Source organism: Mastacembelus armatus, chromosome 8, assembly GCF_900324485.2.
Source record: "Mastacembelus armatus chromosome 8, fMasArm1.2, whole genome shotgun sequence".
Taxonomy (NCBI): Eukaryota; Metazoa; Chordata; class Actinopteri; order Synbranchiformes; family Mastacembelidae; genus Mastacembelus; species Mastacembelus armatus.
Genome location: NC_046640.1, coordinates 3,379,900 through 3,397,942, shown reverse-complemented (window position 1 = coordinate 3,397,942; position 18,043 = coordinate 3,379,900). Strand labels below are relative to the sequence as shown.

At 40.4% G+C, this 18,043-nt stretch overlaps 1 protein-coding gene across 1 annotated transcript; it reads right to left on the bottom strand.

The window, feature by feature from the left end:
• Window positions 1–2,393: 2,393 nt before the first annotated feature.
• Window positions 2,394–9,058, bottom strand: prmt1 (protein arginine methyltransferase 1). Its single transcript, XM_026326000.1, has 10 exons — window positions 8,987–9,058; window positions 7,024–7,119; window positions 6,775–6,930; window positions 6,538–6,601; window positions 6,306–6,448; window positions 5,735–5,822; window positions 5,439–5,554; window positions 5,179–5,329; window positions 4,006–4,127; window positions 2,394–3,865 (listed from the first exon to the last, which is right to left on the bottom strand). Exons 1-10 carry the CDS (start codon window positions 9,011–9,013, stop codon window positions 3,782–3,784), a joined length of 1,047 nt encoding a protein of 348 aa, XP_026181785.1. The 5' UTR covers window positions 9,014–9,058; the 3' UTR covers window positions 2,394–3,781.
• Window positions 9,059–18,043: the final 8,985 nt, after the last annotated feature.

The following is an 18,043-nucleotide window of genomic DNA, read 5'->3' as shown; positions in this document are numbered from 1 at the left end:
GTGTAACAGGCCACTGAACTTGATTTTATATCTGATTAATGAATAAAATACTCATTTCGGTCACTAACATCTAAGATGTCAATGTTTTGGCTATGGCCATAAGTCATTGGTCATAGTTAAGCAGCTATTTTCACAATTTTTGGCCTTTCTTTAGCCGGTAAATGCAATTTTAAATAGTAGTAGTCTTATTACTTTTGATGGTGGTTGTAATTCCTTAATTTTTTTTTTTTTTTTAAATGGGCTCATTTCAGTTTGACATAGCCAATTGTACTTTTTAATCACATCAACCATTTTCTCTTCAATTTAAGGTTTCTCATCTGGCATTAGTTGGAGGGACCAACTCAGACAACATGATCTGGCAAATGCTATCTGCAACCCTAACAGTCTGGCCTGCATTTTCAACTGGAAGGGAAAGAGACAGAACAGGCCCTTCAAGGACACCTTGGTGCAGGACTGCATGTTTGGTGAGCCTGCATCTAAAGATACTTGGTTTACTTCAGGGTGTGCACCAAGTGATGAAGAAAAATCGCAGAAATCTCACCCTGCATATTCAGTATAAAACCACATACAAACCATGGATGCTTTACATTCAACCTAGATTGTAAGGCCAGCTGAAAATCTAATAGAAGACACAGGAAGGTGGCATAAAAAGGAAAGAAACATCAAAGAACAATTACTTTTTTTTTTTTTTTGGTCACTTTAGTTTGAAAGTTTGAGCCATAGCTTATGAGCAGAGTTATCAAGTAAGGAATGCATTTTTCTGACTTTGTTGTGTGTCTGTTTCCTCCTAAATTGTGTTTAGACCTAGGACTCAAGCACAGAACACAAATTAATTTCAAGATTTCTTTTCCACCACTGCAAACAACTTACTGTTAGACTTATGTTTTATTCATTCATTCAGCTACTTTCTCAGATCAGTTCTCCCTTCATTTACTCCTATGCTAATAGCATGTAGATATATTGTAAATAGCTGAATAAATCTCTAGGTGTTCCGGGCATGGCCCACCGGGAGGATGCCTCGAGGATGGATGGATGGTTCCTGTTGGGGCCTTGTGAAAGCTTTTCATTATTCAGTTTTAGCATTACGACTCAACTCGGCTTTGGTTATTTTCCCTTACGCCCTCAATGTGGGCGGACGGCAGAGCATGGTGGCGCGAAACTGCCATGACGTCTTTTAAACGCGACGCAAACACGTGCATACGCACCTCTTTCTAGGACGACAATGTTGTTTTGCGAGTAACGTCAGCCATTTGCCTCACTAAAGACTATAAAAATGGAAAACAAATGGTCGCTCTTGTTTGTTTTTTTTTTAAAAAATAGCAGGTTTGATTCTTGTGTCGGACGTTGCATTCATGACTGTGAAATCACTCCCTGACCAATCGGTAGCCCACAGTCTGCTGACATCACATCGGCTTGGCTCGCTTGGAACCTCGGCCGAGGAGGTACTACAAAAGTACCTGGTACCAGGTACTGTACCCTAATAGAAAAAAAAAGGTCTAGTAGATCAGAGGACACTGATGGTCTCAGTGTACTGTAACTGATACTGTAGTATCAGCTTTAGCACATCAGTGTCTACAAAGTAGGGTTGAGTCTAAGATCATTTTGGTGCTTATGGGCCAGTATATTTGTCATTTTAACCATGCACATGGTTTTGTTAGTGTCATGGCAAAAATGTAGGAACAAAGCAAAGCTTGACTGGACTTCCTGGTCTAACATCGATTATATCCAAGAGGTTACTACCCCATGAACATTGACTAAACCTGAGAATAAACCTGCTCCTGCACAGGTTTAAAATTGGAGATATGTCAGGACAACAATCTCACCTTGATTTTGAAAGAACCGACAGATCCAGGATAATGTCAAATCAACAAAATTATCCGGCTAACCTGTTGAATACGAAGAGGAGCCGCTGAACTGCAGTGTGTGCTCACTGTATGTCAGAAGTCTTTGCATGTTTGAAATAGAAAATAAGATAGATGGAAATACTAACCTTCATGCCAACCTCATCTTATGAACCCAGGAGCAAGAAAATTAAAATTTGCAGTTAAGACCCTGTGCAGTATTGTCTTGTCCTCTCCTCCAATGGGTTTTTAAGCTTAGGGTTTAGGCAGTTACCCTGTAAAGTATTTAGCACAGGTTAATGTAATTTGTTTATTGATAAATTGAGACAGTCACCATGGTGAGGCTCTGCAAATGGCTTGTTCTATATTGACATCTAGTAGCCATGGTCATCAGGTAGCTACATTGGACTATCTGTCAAAATCTGTTATTAGGTTGGTTAGGCAACCCAGTGAGTTAATGAAAAACTGTGGCGAGCCTTAAAGATATTGGGAAAATACCACACTGGTCTCACTCTCTCACACACACACACACACAAAATGTTAGTTTATTTGTTTATTTTTAAAGACAGCAAAGAAAAACACAAATACAAAACAGCAGTCTCTGCAGTGTCAGCATGGTTACCACTTTTCACAATGACTCAAGCAGCCTCAGACACTGTATCCCAACCACCAGCTGGAATCAGGCCTCAGGATCTGGTCCCATCAGAAAGTTACATCTCAAGATTCACAAGTGTGTATGTGTCCAAAAGGGAATGACCTGATCCAAATCAAATAATAAAAGATACTGGTGCACAACAGATGCTGCAATCCACACGATTTAGGCCTAGTAAGAAAGAGGTTCAGCAGGCCACTTCTGGTTTTGGTTAGGATTGGCAAGAGTGTCTGCTGCATCTCTGGTGCTTATGCCCGAAACCCACATTACGTACTGTTTGTACAGAGGTATTCTGTATATATTTTTTACACTGAGGGGGGGGGGGAGTGACAAAAAAAAAAAAAAGTATATCCAAAACCAGACAGCATGCATGCTCAGTGTAGTCATTTTTAAACTGAGTTGTTGGTGCACACAATGAAATGGAAAAAGATTTAAAAATTAATAAATACACTGTGTGGACAGTGCAATGTATTAAAATTCTAGATACATTTTTTTGCCTAATTATACTAATTTGTTTTCTATTTATGATTAACTGGTTGCAGCTCTGCAAAGCTGATATACTAGACCTTTGAGTGTTAGTTTTTCCAGTTTGGGTTTACTTCCAAAATGATGCAGAATTAACTTTTACTATATTTTTTACCTTAGAAGCACTGAGATGTTGCTGTGGTAACTGTACAGAGTAGGACCTGCTTTAATTTGCCTTGGAGTATTGATTGATGATCCTGGTTTGTAATTCTCCAGTCACTGGAACCTTGAGCACCGAATTCACACACAGACCCTGTGTATTATTTTTAATAGATGGTTATTTTGGGGCTAAACAGGTGCATCATTGTCAGTTTTAATTAACTGCAGGAGGTGGAGTTTCTTGAGTTTACAGGAAAACAAGAAGCTACACACCTACAGCTTCAACAGAATCCAAACAAAGGGGATAGCGGTAGCTGAGTCATGTAATACCTACACAAAGGGCAAAAGTGAATAAGCAGTAATATTATGCCCACATATAGGCATATCAGCAGGGTTCTTGTCATTTGTAGACACAAATGACAAGAACCCTAAAATACCAGGCGCATGTCTCAAACACGTTTTGTGTACTTACTACAGCACAAGGAATCACTACATCTGTGCAGTTTACTCCAAAGATGTGAAAACCTTTTAAATACTGTTAGTTTGAACAAGAAAATGACAAAAAAAAAAAAAATGCAGGGGTGCATCAAACTACTGTACAGACTCCAAGTGAAACCGTATCATCTGTCCTTTACTAAAAACTAACCACAGGTAAAAGAGATTTCTAACGCATCCTGTACTCCGATGTCTTTGACATCTCACACAGTTGACCCTTGAAGTCAATATCTATGGTGAAGTCCAGGTCTCTCTGCAAACAACAACAAAAAAAGTCAGACAAGATGCAAACAACCACATAGAATGATGAAGTGGCATGCAAATCTAATCTTTCAAAGTGCACCAGACAGGAAATGACTTAACTGCTACTCCATATGCTAAAACATTGCTTACATTGTTCTTGACATTTGGCTTCATGCTGATGGTACCAAAGATCTCTTCACCAGTTTTGACAGTCAAGTAATCATCCAGATAGAAGACAGTCTGCTTCCAGTGGGTGTAAGGAGACTCTGGGCCTATGAGGGGGAAAATGCATAGGCTGCTGTTAAAGCAGAATTTATTAAGTACAAGTTTGACACATGCTTATTTCAACCAAGTCAAGGTTCAAAGTAGGGCTGGGCGATAAACCGATTTTATTCGATTAACTCGAATGTGTAGTTTACATCGACTTGTTTGAATGAAAATCGTTTTTCTCTTTAACATCCGCCGACGTTCCCCTCTGGGCTCAGCCCCTCCCCACACACATTAGCCATATTAGAGATACACAAACAACATGGCAGCGAGCAGGGAAGAACTTGTTCCCAAGAAGGGCACATTGTCATCCGTAATTTGGAATTGGTTCAGTTATGCGGCGTCAGACATAGAACAAACAACACCCGCTGCAAAGTGTGTTTGAAGTCCGTTAGCAAAGGTAGCAGTACGACCAATTTACTGCAGCACCTCAAACAGGCATGCTGCCGAGTGGGAGAGATGTTGCGTCCTATGGAATGAATAAGACCGCGGCAGCACAAGCACACTTGCCAGGGCAGGGAGCAACCCCCCCCGGTATTTGTTAAAGCTTTGATTCATGCAGTTATGCAGAGTCAGATAGACATGACTGAATGTTGCTCTTATCTAGTCACTAGAATGACAAATAAACTACACAAAATTAGAAAAGGTTATACTACACTGTGATCAATATGGACAAGTTATTGAAAGCACCTGAGCAGCAAATCTTATAGGTCTTGAATATCTCACTCTTTCAACATATTATTGGAAACTACTGTCCTATTTTGCTTAATCTCATCAATATTGCTGTGGGGAGAAGAATCTATACATGAGATGACCTCTTGGTACTACAATGGAGCAAATCTGGAGTATATCACAAAATTCCAGAAGAAGTCTCTCTCTGGATATTGGGCTAGTGTTAAAGCCATCCATCATTATGGTGAATGTCAACTCTACAATTAGATTTTTTATTTGAATTATTGATTTTTCGATATATATGGGTTAACCTTTAGACCCCTCTATTATAATGTCTGAATCGGTATTACACTAAGTGCACTGTGTGTTACAAAGCAGACTGACTGGTGGAGAAGCCGGTCCTCTTGTGACAACGGGTGAACTCGATGTTGAAGTAGGTGACCAGGGCATGGATGTAGTCATTTCTCTTCACCTGCAGGCAGAACGGTGAGGTGAAGGTCAGGTCCTCTGCCTTCACTGTGTAGATGTCCACCTCCTACATTAACAAACACCCGCAACATATGAAGTTTCACACAGATAAGAAAACAAGAAAACTTCAGTAGAGGACAAATACATTTCTGTCCCAATGCCATGCCAGAACCTACCTTAATGAGACAGGCACTACTGACCAACTGCTTGGGGTCCACCACATCAACCAGGGGTTCTTTAATGGCCACCTCCTTGATGCATGACATATCAAACCCATACACGTTTTCCCACCCTGACAGAGGCACAAATACAGGTCCAAACAGTCAGTTCACTGAAAACAGCCAAACTACCAGAGCCAAACACTACTGGACTACTGCATGTCTCCTGAAACCCCAGTGTCACATATGAACATCTACCTATGGGAACCTCTGTCCTCATAGGCTTAGGCTGGGTGAGCCAAAAGACTACTCACAGTGGATTTTGTAGTCCTTGTACTGCCTGTCCTCAATGGCTGTGACATAAAGGGTTGCCCTGTCTGGGAAAATGAGTCCATCTGGCTTCTGTTGGTGGGGGGAGAGACTTTTAGTCATGTTAGAAAAAAAACCTGACAATACCAATTGCAGAGACCTAAAGAATTATCATATGCACACGAAAAGTATGTTTTAGCAAAAAACATTAAATCACAGATGTTCAAACTTTACCAAGGTCAAATTGAAAGTAACGACAAAATCTTGCAGGAAAGCCACTTGTAGATTTTAGCTGTTTTTGATGAATTTACCAACTATGGTGTAGTATTTTTTTTTTTCTGAAACAATACTGAATTTGTTAAAGCTAATACCACGAGTCATACCACTGACTATTTGTTTCCCCTCATTTTAGTGAAAACTAGAACCATCCTACATACATTGAACTGAATTGGTTCACCTTAGTTTTAACAAGGTTGAATTAATTCCAATTTTTTATGAAATGGAGCAGGTAAAATATCAGTGTAGTTTTGTGTCATTTCAGATGTAAAGCAGGGAATGACACACACACATACATACCAGCCATTTGTCCCTGGCATAGATGACTGTATTGAGCATGGACTCATAGAAGAGGCAGTAGCCCATCCACTCCGATATGATGATGTCTACTCCCTCCACAGGCAGCTCCACCTCCTCTACCTTCCCCTTTATGATGGTCACAACTGGAGATACATGAAGAGATCATGAGGTACATCAACATTTTCATCCCCTCACTCCCATGTGTTACCATGTGAACAGATAATTTTCTCACCATCATCCAGCTTGTTGGCTTTGACGATTTTCACAGCATAGTCAGATATGCTGCTGCACTCTATCTATCAAGACAGAGCCAAAGAACCTTTGAATTTCAGCATTCCCTACTGATGCACCCACTATAAAGAGGCTTAACACTGATTAAACCTTGTTAACTTGGGATGCAATTACATTGTGCAGTCAGTCTAAAAAGAACACACAAACTACATTAGTTCTTATTTAACCTAACACATACCCCTATAACCTTTTTGGCTCCAGCTTTGGCAGCAAACATGCAGAGTATGCCTGTCCCGCTGCCCACATCCAGCACCACTTTGTCCTTAAACAGATGCTTGTTGTGGAACATGGAATTGCGGTAGGTCAGAGTGCGAACCTCATCTTTCAGCATCTCCTACAGCGCCAGAAAAAAAGTCAACCTCTGGCAAAAAATGGTTTGATCATTTGAATCTGAGGGGACAGCATTTTGCTCAACTTTAAGAAGTACCTCATGGATGCCGAAGTGGGCGTATGAGTCAAAGTAGTAGTCCTTTGACGTCATATCTTCAGCTGCAGGCTTGGCTGAACTCTCTCCCTGAGAAACCTTAAAGACAAACATTTACAGTCTGATGTGAAATTTGTTTTATCGGATAAACTTCTTATTAATAAAACAAAGTCAGCTTGCAAGATGTGTAAAAATTTCATTCTCAACTCAGAAATGCAATAAACAACAGTCCACTAATCCACTCTAACACATTGTACCCAATCAAACGTTCTGGGATCAGTTTACATAAACACAACATAATGACCAGTTTAAAAAAACAAAACAATACATTTTGAAAAGCCCATGTGCAACATGTCTGTTCCAACACATAGTATTAAAGGCAAACTCCACTCACCACCTTGAACAAATCAACAAGTCTTAAACAAGATGTCTCCAAGTTTGACCAAAAGTAAAAGAAGACAGAATGGCCATTTCAGGTACTGCATCCCACAGAGATATAAATAATTGAAAGGGGACAATAATCAAACAGGTTTGTAAAGTTCTGTTGAGTTACTAGAGAGAGAAAGTGTGTGTTACATAGTGAGTCATCTATGATAACAGCAGGGCCTTTATCCCTTCATTTACTGCTGAGAACCACTGGCCACAGACGACTTCACAGCACATTCACACATGGGTATGAAGCAGATGGCTATACCTGGTCTCATCAGTTTGTAGTTCTGAGGGCATGTCTTATTGAGCATGTAACTTACATGCCCTTCTCTATATTGTTTAAAATTAATTTACATAGCGGCATGCAGCAGTGAACAACTCTGTTCTTCAGTTTCTGTTGGAATTGTGGAGATTGTGATACAGCAGTTTTCAGGTTAGATGTGAATATATCGGTGAGTGATTTACAAACTAGGAGTAGTACTTTACAAGCTATTCTGTAGGTAGCTAGTAGCCAGTATAAAGATTTAATTACATGAGTCTCAATGCTCTTACAACAAAATCTCTCAAATCTGTCTTCACAATGAGCGCCAACTCGACAAAACCAAGATTTGTTTGAAAAAAAAAAAAAATCAACATATTAAGCAACGGCAAAAAAATAAATAAATCAACTACACAATATAACGTTACATATTATAAACGCAAGGTGTGCGACAGTTTCAACGTTAACAGTTTGCTGTGTGTAGGACCAGCACAAAAAAGGACCATGTGGCCGGCAGTAAGCTAACTACTGTGACTGAGCTTGGCCTTCCTCGAGAATTGTTACGAGCCATTTCTAAACCCACACAGGCAGTAAGTGTCACTTTTGATTTACCATGACATACCATGCCTCTACACCCAGAAGAGCCAACTTATAAGGAACTGTTGGTTTTAATATGGCTAACTTAACGTTACCTACAAGCATGTTAGTTTTTAAGACCATGCTAGTAATTAACATCGACCTTTTGCTTTCGTCGGCTAAGAAGGAGGTAGTAAAATGTATGTGATGCCGATAACGTAACCAAAATACTAAAAGGACACAACTGGTGTGCGGCCAAAACGAGTTAACAGTTTAACAGAACAGATAAAAACAGATGCAGCATCCACACCTGAAGTAGCACTAATGTTAGCTCCGAGGCTAACACGTACCCACGCGGTCCCATTGCCAACTGACTAGACAAACTAAAATAATGTTTTGTCTCACATCTCTTTGCTAGCATTCACCTTCAGCTGAAACAGAAATGTGGAATGATTACAGTACTTCAATGAATTGTGACGCTAAACGAATTAATGATAACGACAGATGTTTCAGCAAAATAACGTTAGCTAACGTTAAGATGGATGCACCACTACTCATGGCGTATATAGTGAAAAAACCTGTGTGCTAAGACTGCATAACAATTTGGAACATATTTCACGAAATACTGGAACCGTGATAAAAGAAGATCAATAGAAAGAAAAGTTAGATGACTTTAGCGCATTTCCCATTGAACGACCTTACCTCCATCCTCTCTGCTAGCGTCGCCATTTTGATCTTCTTTCTAGCTCGTCTTGTTCTGATGTTTATTGGCGGCTGTGGAATAACGGCGCCTACTGGACTGGAGAGCAAAATATACTACGTGCAAACATACTAGAACAAAAAACGCCACGCTTGAAAGAAGGAGATGCTTCCGCCCATAGTCTGTAGATTACAGTAATGCCTGTCCAACTCTTTCTATTAATTTTCTACTTTATTAATTTCGATTTAAAGAATATTTAGGTGCATTTTTAGGTTGTATAATGAATCATGGATGGCCTGTTATCTGATGAGATGTTCCACTCTTATTTTTTCCCTCAATTCTCCATGCACAAACACATCTTTGTGTTATATAAATGTCTAAGGGTTTTATTATTATCCATGCCATACTGTTTGTCCACTTCTTAATATAGAATTTAGCTTCAGCTTGATGGAACTTGAAGATGTCTTGTTAGTTCAAAGAGTTTGTTTAGCAGGAATGTCCAGCTGCTCATTGCTCATTTCCCATGGTTGTTTGTCTCTATGTGGCCCTGTGATGGACTGTTGACCTGTCTAGTGTGTCCCCCTGACTTTCACCCAAAATAGAGCTGGGATAGGCTCCAGCAGACCCCTGTGACCCTGGTTAGGAATAAGGATAATGGATGGATGGATGAATTATTTAAAATGTTTAGCTAACTAAATTAATGTTTTTAAATGCATATTGATCAATGAGTACTCAAAAACATTCAGAACAAATTGTATTTGTTGAACTCTTATTAGATTTACAAGGACATAGTCTCCTTCAGTATAACTTGAGTTTTCCAAATAAACACATTGTTTACTGGCTGCTGTAATGGTCAATATTTTTTATCCTACGACCATCTCTTTGGAGTTGTAGTGAAGTCTATGGAAAAGAGACAATCTGACATTAGGTTGGGCTGTGGCTCAGGAGGTAGAGCAGGTTGAACATGAGCCAGAGGGCTGGAGGTTTGATCCTTGGCTTCCCTGGTCCACAGGCCAAAAGTGTCTCTGGGCAAGACACTGAACCCCAAGTTGCCCCTGGTGCCTGCTCCACCAGTGTATGAATGTATGAATGTTTGTGTGAGCGAGTGGCTGAATGGACAAATAGTGTAAAAGTACTTTGAGTACACTTGAGTGTAAACAAGTGCTATAAGACCATTTACCACTGGTGTGCAGTGTGAATATATCAACCAGTTGATTCTTGTTAAAGATTATTTTAGCCCACAAATGACATCACAAATCGGTAGCAATGCTGATGTCTGTGTACATGAGGCCCCTGGCCAACTGGGCAGGAGGGTACTTAGTCTGTGAATTTTCAGGGACATCTTTGTCCCATCAAGTGCCATCAGGACTTTCTGTACGAACTCAAAAGTGAATCCAGGTTTTTTGGGATATTTGAGGTTGAGTGCATTTGTCAACCTGAAGAACATGGCAAAAGCTGTTCTAACTGAGGGCAACTCATTTAGTACTGTTGTTCCCTCAATGACGATCTTGATGTCTTTGGTTTGATGAACCTGATCCTCTTTGTGATGAAGATAGACATGATTGCCTGTTCCAGTTTGTGATGGTCTGTTTTGGCCATCCTCTAAATGACTTAGGTATTGTTTCATTTGTATTATTTTCACTTAGAGTGCACCCTTAAGAATGAGTTACAGATGAGTTACAAAACATATATATGATTTCTTTTGTTAGCATACACAATTGATCAATAGAGCATGCACATTTGATTAATTTTGTAGTTGCCAAATGTTAAGTGTGTTGGTTAAAAGTTGTGGTAATATAAGTTTCTTTCTTTTGAGTTATTGTACTGCTTATCCCGGGGTGTCAGCAATTTGCAGCAAAAGATTGGACTGAAGCCATGGGGATATTTAATTACTTTCTGCCTCATTTGGACTATATCAATAGCTGCCCCAGGAGCAGGGGGGAATTATGAGGGAGATGTTTAGTTTGATTCATGTAATTACTTTGGAGTATTATCTGTTACATCAACTTTGTTTCTTCATTAATAGGAGTTACATTAGTTTGGAAATTGTTTTAGTGTTTATTTGTAGATTATTTAGTAGTTGTCTTGTGTCTGTTCCCTTGTGTGTCTTACACTGGTTTGGCCACCCGGTATATATGTTCCCCAGTGTGTCAGTTTAAGTTAGGAGATTTTTGGTTTGTGCTAGTTTGCTCTCTGTTAAGATTGTTTGGGTTATATTTTTTCTGAGTTCCCCCCTAGGGGGCAAATAAAGTTTTTAATTGATCGATTGATTGATTGATCCTTTATTGACCTTATTTAGAATGCTTTAGTTGATAATTGATCATTTTTTGTATTTTTGTAAACATTTTTTCAAGGGTGAATAAACCCTCATTGTTTCAAATTTATTCTTTGTGTCCTGTGTCTAACTGCTCAGTCCCTGACACAGTTCTTTAGCCTCATTTTCATGCATATCCTGCAAAAAAAGTAGAACATTAGGACAACTCAAAGAATGCACATTAAGATTAAGGTTAAGATTAAGAACTACTTTTATTGATCCCAAACCGGGAAATTCCCCTCTGCATTTTAACCCACCCAAGTGCACACACACAGCAGTGAACACACACAACGTGAACACACACCCGGGGCAGTGGGCAGCCATTGCTGTGGCGCCCGGGGAGAAGATGGGGGTTCGGTACCTTCCTCAAGGGAATCACCTCAGTCATGGTATTGAGGGTTATCCAATAGACCACTTTGCTCTCAGAGTGCAGGCCTACTTGTGGTTCCCAGAGTTTCCAAAAGCAGAATGGGAGGCAGAGCCTTTAGCTATCAAGCTGCTGGTTCCTGTGGAACCAGCTCCCAGTCTGGGTTCAGGAGGCAGACACTCTCTGTACTTTTAAGGCTGGACTTAAAACCTTCCTCTTTGACAAGGCATATAGTTAGGGCTGGCTTCAGGTAACCCTGAACCATCCCTCAGTTATGCTGCTCTCCCTCTCTCTCTGTTCTCTCTCTCTCTGTACTTTCTGCAGGTGTCCCTGGTCCTGGAGCTGTATATTGCTGATGTGCAGTTACTGGTCCCACCAACCTGCAGTGTCTATTTGTTGTTTATTGTTGCTGTTCTTTTCTCTCTGCTCTATCCACTCACCCCAACCGGTCGAGGCAGGTGGCCGCCCAAACTGAGCCCGGTTCTGCTGGAGGTTTTTTCTTCTGTTCAAGGGAGTTTTTCCTCTTGCCAAGGAAAAACTTGGCCAAGTCGCCAAGTGCTTGCTCATAAGGGATTTGTTGTTTTTATCTTAATTTATCTCTGGTAACAGGCTATGTACCTCAGATTGTAGTAATCAAACTGTTTCTCAAAAGCCTAGTCTTGATCCAGGAGTCCTAGCTAACTATAGACCATTATCCAACCTATACTTTATTTCTAAAATTGTTGAAAAAGCTGTTGCTATGTGACCACTTACTAGGGCTGTGCAATTAATGAAATTTTGATTTCGATTTTGGGTTGGCTACACCATGTACACTCTGACAAATTTCACCAGAAGAAGAAGAGCGTGGTTTGGCTAGCAGTCAAGATGGAGGAAAAATGCAGAAAAATATCAAAAACGTATAACTTTCATTCTGAATGGGAACATGATTTTTTTGTTCATTTTAGTGAAAGACAAGCCTGTTTTCCTAATTTGTCATCAAGCTGCTGCTCTCGCAAAAAAAGGCAACTTGGAGCACCATCACATCACAAGTCACCCCAAGTTCAGCGAGAACTACCCACCTAAAAGCGCCCTGCAGACCAGCAAAATCAGTGAGCTGAAGTCTGCACTGAAGGCCCAGCAGCTACTTTTTAGCAAGCCACTGGACAAAAACAAGGCAGCAACTGAGGCCTTGTTTCGTTTCAGTCACCTTTTGGCTAAACACAAGCAACCCTTTACCGATGGAGAGCTGTTTAAGGAGGCGATAACTGCACCTTATTCATTTTAAAAACAAAGATTATATCAAGCATGCAATTGCAAGTGTGCCACTTGGTCCAGGGCACACTCATAAGTTAGTGGCTGTAACAACAGATGGGGCACCAGCTATGTTGGGCACACACTCTGGATTTATTGCACTATACTGTAAAGATCCAGATTTTCCGCATTTTTTCAATTACAATTGTGTTATCCAGCAGCAAATGCCTGTTAGTAAAACTGTGGGCTTTTCTCATGTAATGGCACTGGTGACAAGGATTGTGAATTTCATCAGGATGAAGGGACTTCAGCACTGTTTATTTAAGTCATTGCTCAACGAGGTTGAAACTGTTTACGGTGATTTGATTCTGCATGCTGACATGCGCTGGCTACGTCGTGGCAAAGTGCTGCAGCGGTTCATTGACCTGTTGCCTGAGATCTGCTTCTTCCTGGAGTCACGTAATGAGAATCATAAAGAACTGTTGGATAATGTGTGGCTACTTGACCTGGGATTCCTCAGAGACCTGACAGCCAAAATGAGTGAGCTCAGTGCAGTTGTAAGGTAAAGACAGAGATGTGACGCACATGACTGGCGCTGTTTAAGGCCAAACTCCGTCTGTGTATTTCTCAGTTGAAAAACTGAAAACATTTCCCAAACATGAAGAGACTTTCACACAATGTCATGCCATCTGGATAATCTGAGGGCTGAATTTGACAGGTGTTTTCATGAAATGCATAAAATGGAGGACATTGTGTGATTCATCAGAAACCCATTCATGCCATCTGACACAGAGCCAGTCGCTGTTAAGTTTCAGGAGGTGTTTTCCTTGCCAAATGGTGTGGACATGGAAATTATTGAACTGCAAAATAACACTGAATTACAAGCAAGGGCTAACGACAGTCACTTTTGGGGTCTTGTGAACAGAGAGAAGTTTCTTGTTCTCTCCTCCTGTGCTGTAAAGATCAAAGCATATTTTTTGGCTCCACATATCTAGATGAAAATAATAAAATCAAAGCACAGGACCTGTCTGACTGACAAGCACCTTTCTGATTGTATGAGACTCTGTGTCTCTAATTATGAACCTAACTACAGTGCATTATGTGATGCTGCAGGCACAACCATCACACAGTGTGATGGTTGTCAGTGTGATGAAGTGATTCTTCTCTGTATTGTCAATTGGACATGATGCTTTAGTTTTTGTTGATGGCCAATATAAACTGCAGTAAATAATATTTGTATATAGGTTTTCAGTATTGTGTTATATATTTGTACATCAGCTGTCACATTTGTCATCAAAATGTTTTAATAGTAAAAGGTAAACCATTCTTCCACAATTGATCTTCTGTATGGGATTTTATTTTTTAAACTTCTAAAAGATATGGTAGATCTTTGCTTTTGTCTGACATGAAAAGTGATCTTGGCTTTGAAAAGATGACCACTGGCCTACACTGCTGGCGAAACAAGTCACGCATGTGGTATCTGGCGGCATTTAAAAATCAGCGCAAGTGAAGACGGCAGAAAGAGAGCAACCACAGACGTTTTTGGTCAACAAAAGAGGTAGAAACAATTCCGTTATTGGATCAAAAACATATTATGTGCAAGATTTGCTATGTGGTGGTGTCGGCACCGCTTGGTAACACCACAAATCTTTTCAACCATCTAAAATTTAAACACAGACTGACATATGACTAACCAATAAAAAAAGAAACAGAAAGAACAATGAACAACCCCACACCTTCACTATAGGCACATACATGAGCAAGCTTATTTCTGTCTAATTTATTTATTATGATCTGATATTTGTATTTTATTTGCTTGTTTTTAAGAGATTGTGGAAGTGCACTAAACGGTTGATCTTATTTGTCTTTATTTTTTATGCTATTTATACATTTGAATATACTTTATATTATTTAAGTAGAATTTATTTTGTTCAATAAATGCAACATATTTCCAAAGCAAATGAGTAATCATGTAAAATAATCGTGATTTCAAAAATGACCAAAATAATTGTGATTATGATTTTTTTTCCATACTCTAGCATATGTTACATGCAATATTAATATTAAGAGGTATTAATTACCATTGCTATCCAATAATTACCACTGCTATGCAGATGACACTCAGCTGTGTGTATCTGTAAAATGTGATGAAACAAACCTGTTAGCCAGACTTCAAGCATGTCTTGAAGAGGCCTGGATGGCCTTTTGACTTCTAAATTCAGAGAAAACAGAAGTTATTGTATTTGGGTCTACAAACCTCAGAAATAGCTTTTCTAACAATATAGCTACTTTAGATGGCATAGCCCTGCCTCCAGCACTACTGTGAGAAACCTTGGGAGTTATTTTTGACCAAGATATAGCATGTCCTTTAAACAGTTACCTACCCTCCTTTTGCATACCCAAATTAAACTAGCTGTTGCACTTACATTTTAAGGGTTATATTGATAAGCAGGTATCATTGGAAAGGACACCCTTTCTAGTTTATTGTGACTATTCAAATTTGGCCGACGATTTTTGGTAATACATCTGGAAACACAGTTTCTACAGCCTTGGGCAGGACTACTTGTGGTTCCCAGAGTTTCCAAAAGTAGAAAGCTATCAAGCTCCTCTTCTGTGGAACCAGCTCCTGGTCTGGGTTCAGGAGGCAGATACTCCCTGTACTTTTAAGGCTAGACTTAAAACCTTCCTCTTTAACAAAGCGTGTAGTTAGGGCTGGCTTCAGGTAACCCTGAACCATCCCTTAGTTATGCTGCTATAGGCCTAGACTGCCCGAGGACTTTGCATAAGTGTACTGAGATCCCCTACCGTACCGTAACCCCTCCCTCCCCTTCTCTCTTCCCACCTGTCATGGTTCACCTCTGGGACTTCCTGCCGGGGACCCTTACTCTGAAGGCAAGGCAAGGCAAGTTTATTTATATAGCACAATTCATACACAGAGTAATTCAAAGTGCTTTACAGAAATAAAAGACAGGTTAAAAATAAAAAGGCATGCCACCGCTTTGTCACCATATTTGCCCCTTATGATATCGACTATCGGACCACGCTGACCCATATTTGAGGGTCCCCTACTTTCAGTTTGTCCCATCCCTGATGGACTAAAAGTACCTCAACACAGACTATCTGCGGAGACGATCCTGAGTCCCGGACTCTTACGTCTAGGATCGAGTAGACTACAGCTGGAGGTTCCAAACCCCTTATTTAAGTCTACAGCTCTTTAGACCCGTATTCTAAGGATAACACTAAAGCGCCTGGGTTCCTAATCCCTGAGTCCCTGACCCAATTGGCTTTAGATCGAAGGTTCCTAACCTAATCAACTTACGAGTACTGACCGTGAGTCCGATTGTCTCCCCCAACTGGACAAAAGTAGTGACAAGACAGTTTTAAAAAAAGAAAAAATACATAATAATAAAAAGTTAAAAATTAATATTAGAGGAAACTGAGTGCAGATAGATCGGTTTGGATAAAACACTGTCAGGGATAGTCTGGTCATATGTTATATGCCACACTAAAAAGAAAGGTTTTTAGCTTGGACTTAAACATTGCCAGAGATGAGGCTTGTCTAACATCATCAGGAAGACTATTCCAGGTTTTAGCTGAAACGACTTCCTCTTTCCCCTTGCACTGGTCCCAGCAGCGTAACACTCACAGTTAATGGAATTCATCAGTTTCAACCTGTTGTCTGTTATGTTTTGTGTTCTCCCTATATATACTTCCCTGTTCCCTTTGTTTATGCGTAAGCATTGCCTAGTGCGTGTATGAACATAGATTGTGTAAGTGCTACCACTTTATTAACCCTTGCCACCGTTTCATTCGGCTCTTCTTTGTGTTTCTTTTTCTATAGGCCTACCCTGATGATCCCAGGAGGTAAAGATTAAACTTGTTGGGTTCTGCATTTGGGTCCTACTGCCTCTCCTTTTCTCCAACACATATCAGAATGCTTACACCAACAATGGATGCAGCGGACACCGCCAGGCAGGACCGGCTGATCTCCGGTCTCCTGGACATATTGGATAACATTGTCTGGAATGCCCAAGGATACGGAGAGATTTTGGACTTTTGCGGCATGCTGGAAAGGGGGTTTGCAGATCCACCTGGCTTTGTGACTGAGCAAAGGGCAGACCAGATGCTAGCCCCCATTGCTTCGGTCCACTCAGTGTTGGGAGACTGCCAGTATCCTGTCGAGGCAGCTGAGGGGCTGTGCTACCTCTATACGGCTCCCCTGGCTTCACCACCGCTGGTTCTCCTGGTTTCCTCGGACCAAGACGTCGCTCGATTAAACTTCTTGTGTTCTGCATTTGGGTCCTACCGCCTCTCCTCCTCTCCAACACATAACACCACCTCATATTCCACCATTGAATATCACTAACTTTGTGCTCTTTCCCCTAGTTTGTGCTCTCTCCCTCTCTCTCTGTTCTCTCTCTCTCTGTACCTTCTGCAGGTGTCCCTGGTCCTGCAGCTGTATATTACTGATGTTCAGTTACTGGCCCCACCAACCTGTAGTGTCTATTTGTTTCTTCTTTGTTTCTTCCGTTAAAGGGAGTCTTTCCTCTCCACTGTCACCAAGTGCTTACTCATAAGGCATTTGTTTTTGTTTGTTTTTTGTGAAGTGCCTTGAGGTTAATGTATTACAAATAAATGAACTGAACTGAATTGAACATTGGGCACAAGCAGGGGTATAGTCTGCTGGACGAGCTGTGAAGAGTCCACTGACAGGCTCTTTTGAGCCTTCTTTGAGGTCTGAGATGACCTGGTAGCCAGAGGATAAAGTGAAGGATAAAATATACATCATTTCTTCCTTCACATGCAGACAGGAAAAACATTTTCAGCATAGTGTGGCTTTGATGTGTGTGAGTGCATGTTAGTCTATAGTGTGCATAAATGAAAATTTTGTAAGCTCTTGTATACGTCAAATCATATATAAATTATGTAGTGTGTATTTCCTCTGTCAGAAATTCATTTCTGTTTAAAAAGATACAAATATGAACTGCAATTTTATGCAATTTCTTCAACCGTACTCTACTGTCAAAAAGACATCACGGGGTCACAGGCATGTATTAAGAAGAAGACACATTGATTACACTGACTGTTCATGCGTTCAAGGCGCGTTCAACTTCATGGCGCCAAAATGTCAGACGAAGAAAATAACAC

What these genes read in the sequence shown, in the direction of transcription:
- prmt1 (XM_026326000.1), bottom strand. Translation starts at nt 9,013, where the DNA reads ATGGCGACGCTAGCAGAGAGGATGGAG. An exon ending in CCCACTTCGGCATCCATGAG is followed by an intron (nt 6,931 to 7,023) that starts GTACTTCTTAAA and finishes CTGGCGCTGTAG; the next exon opens with GAGATGCTGAAAGATGAGGT. An exon ending in ATGCCAGGGACAAATGGCTG is followed by an intron (nt 5,823 to 6,305) that starts GTATGTATGTGT and finishes CCCCACCAACAG; the next exon opens with AAGCCAGATGGACTCATTTT.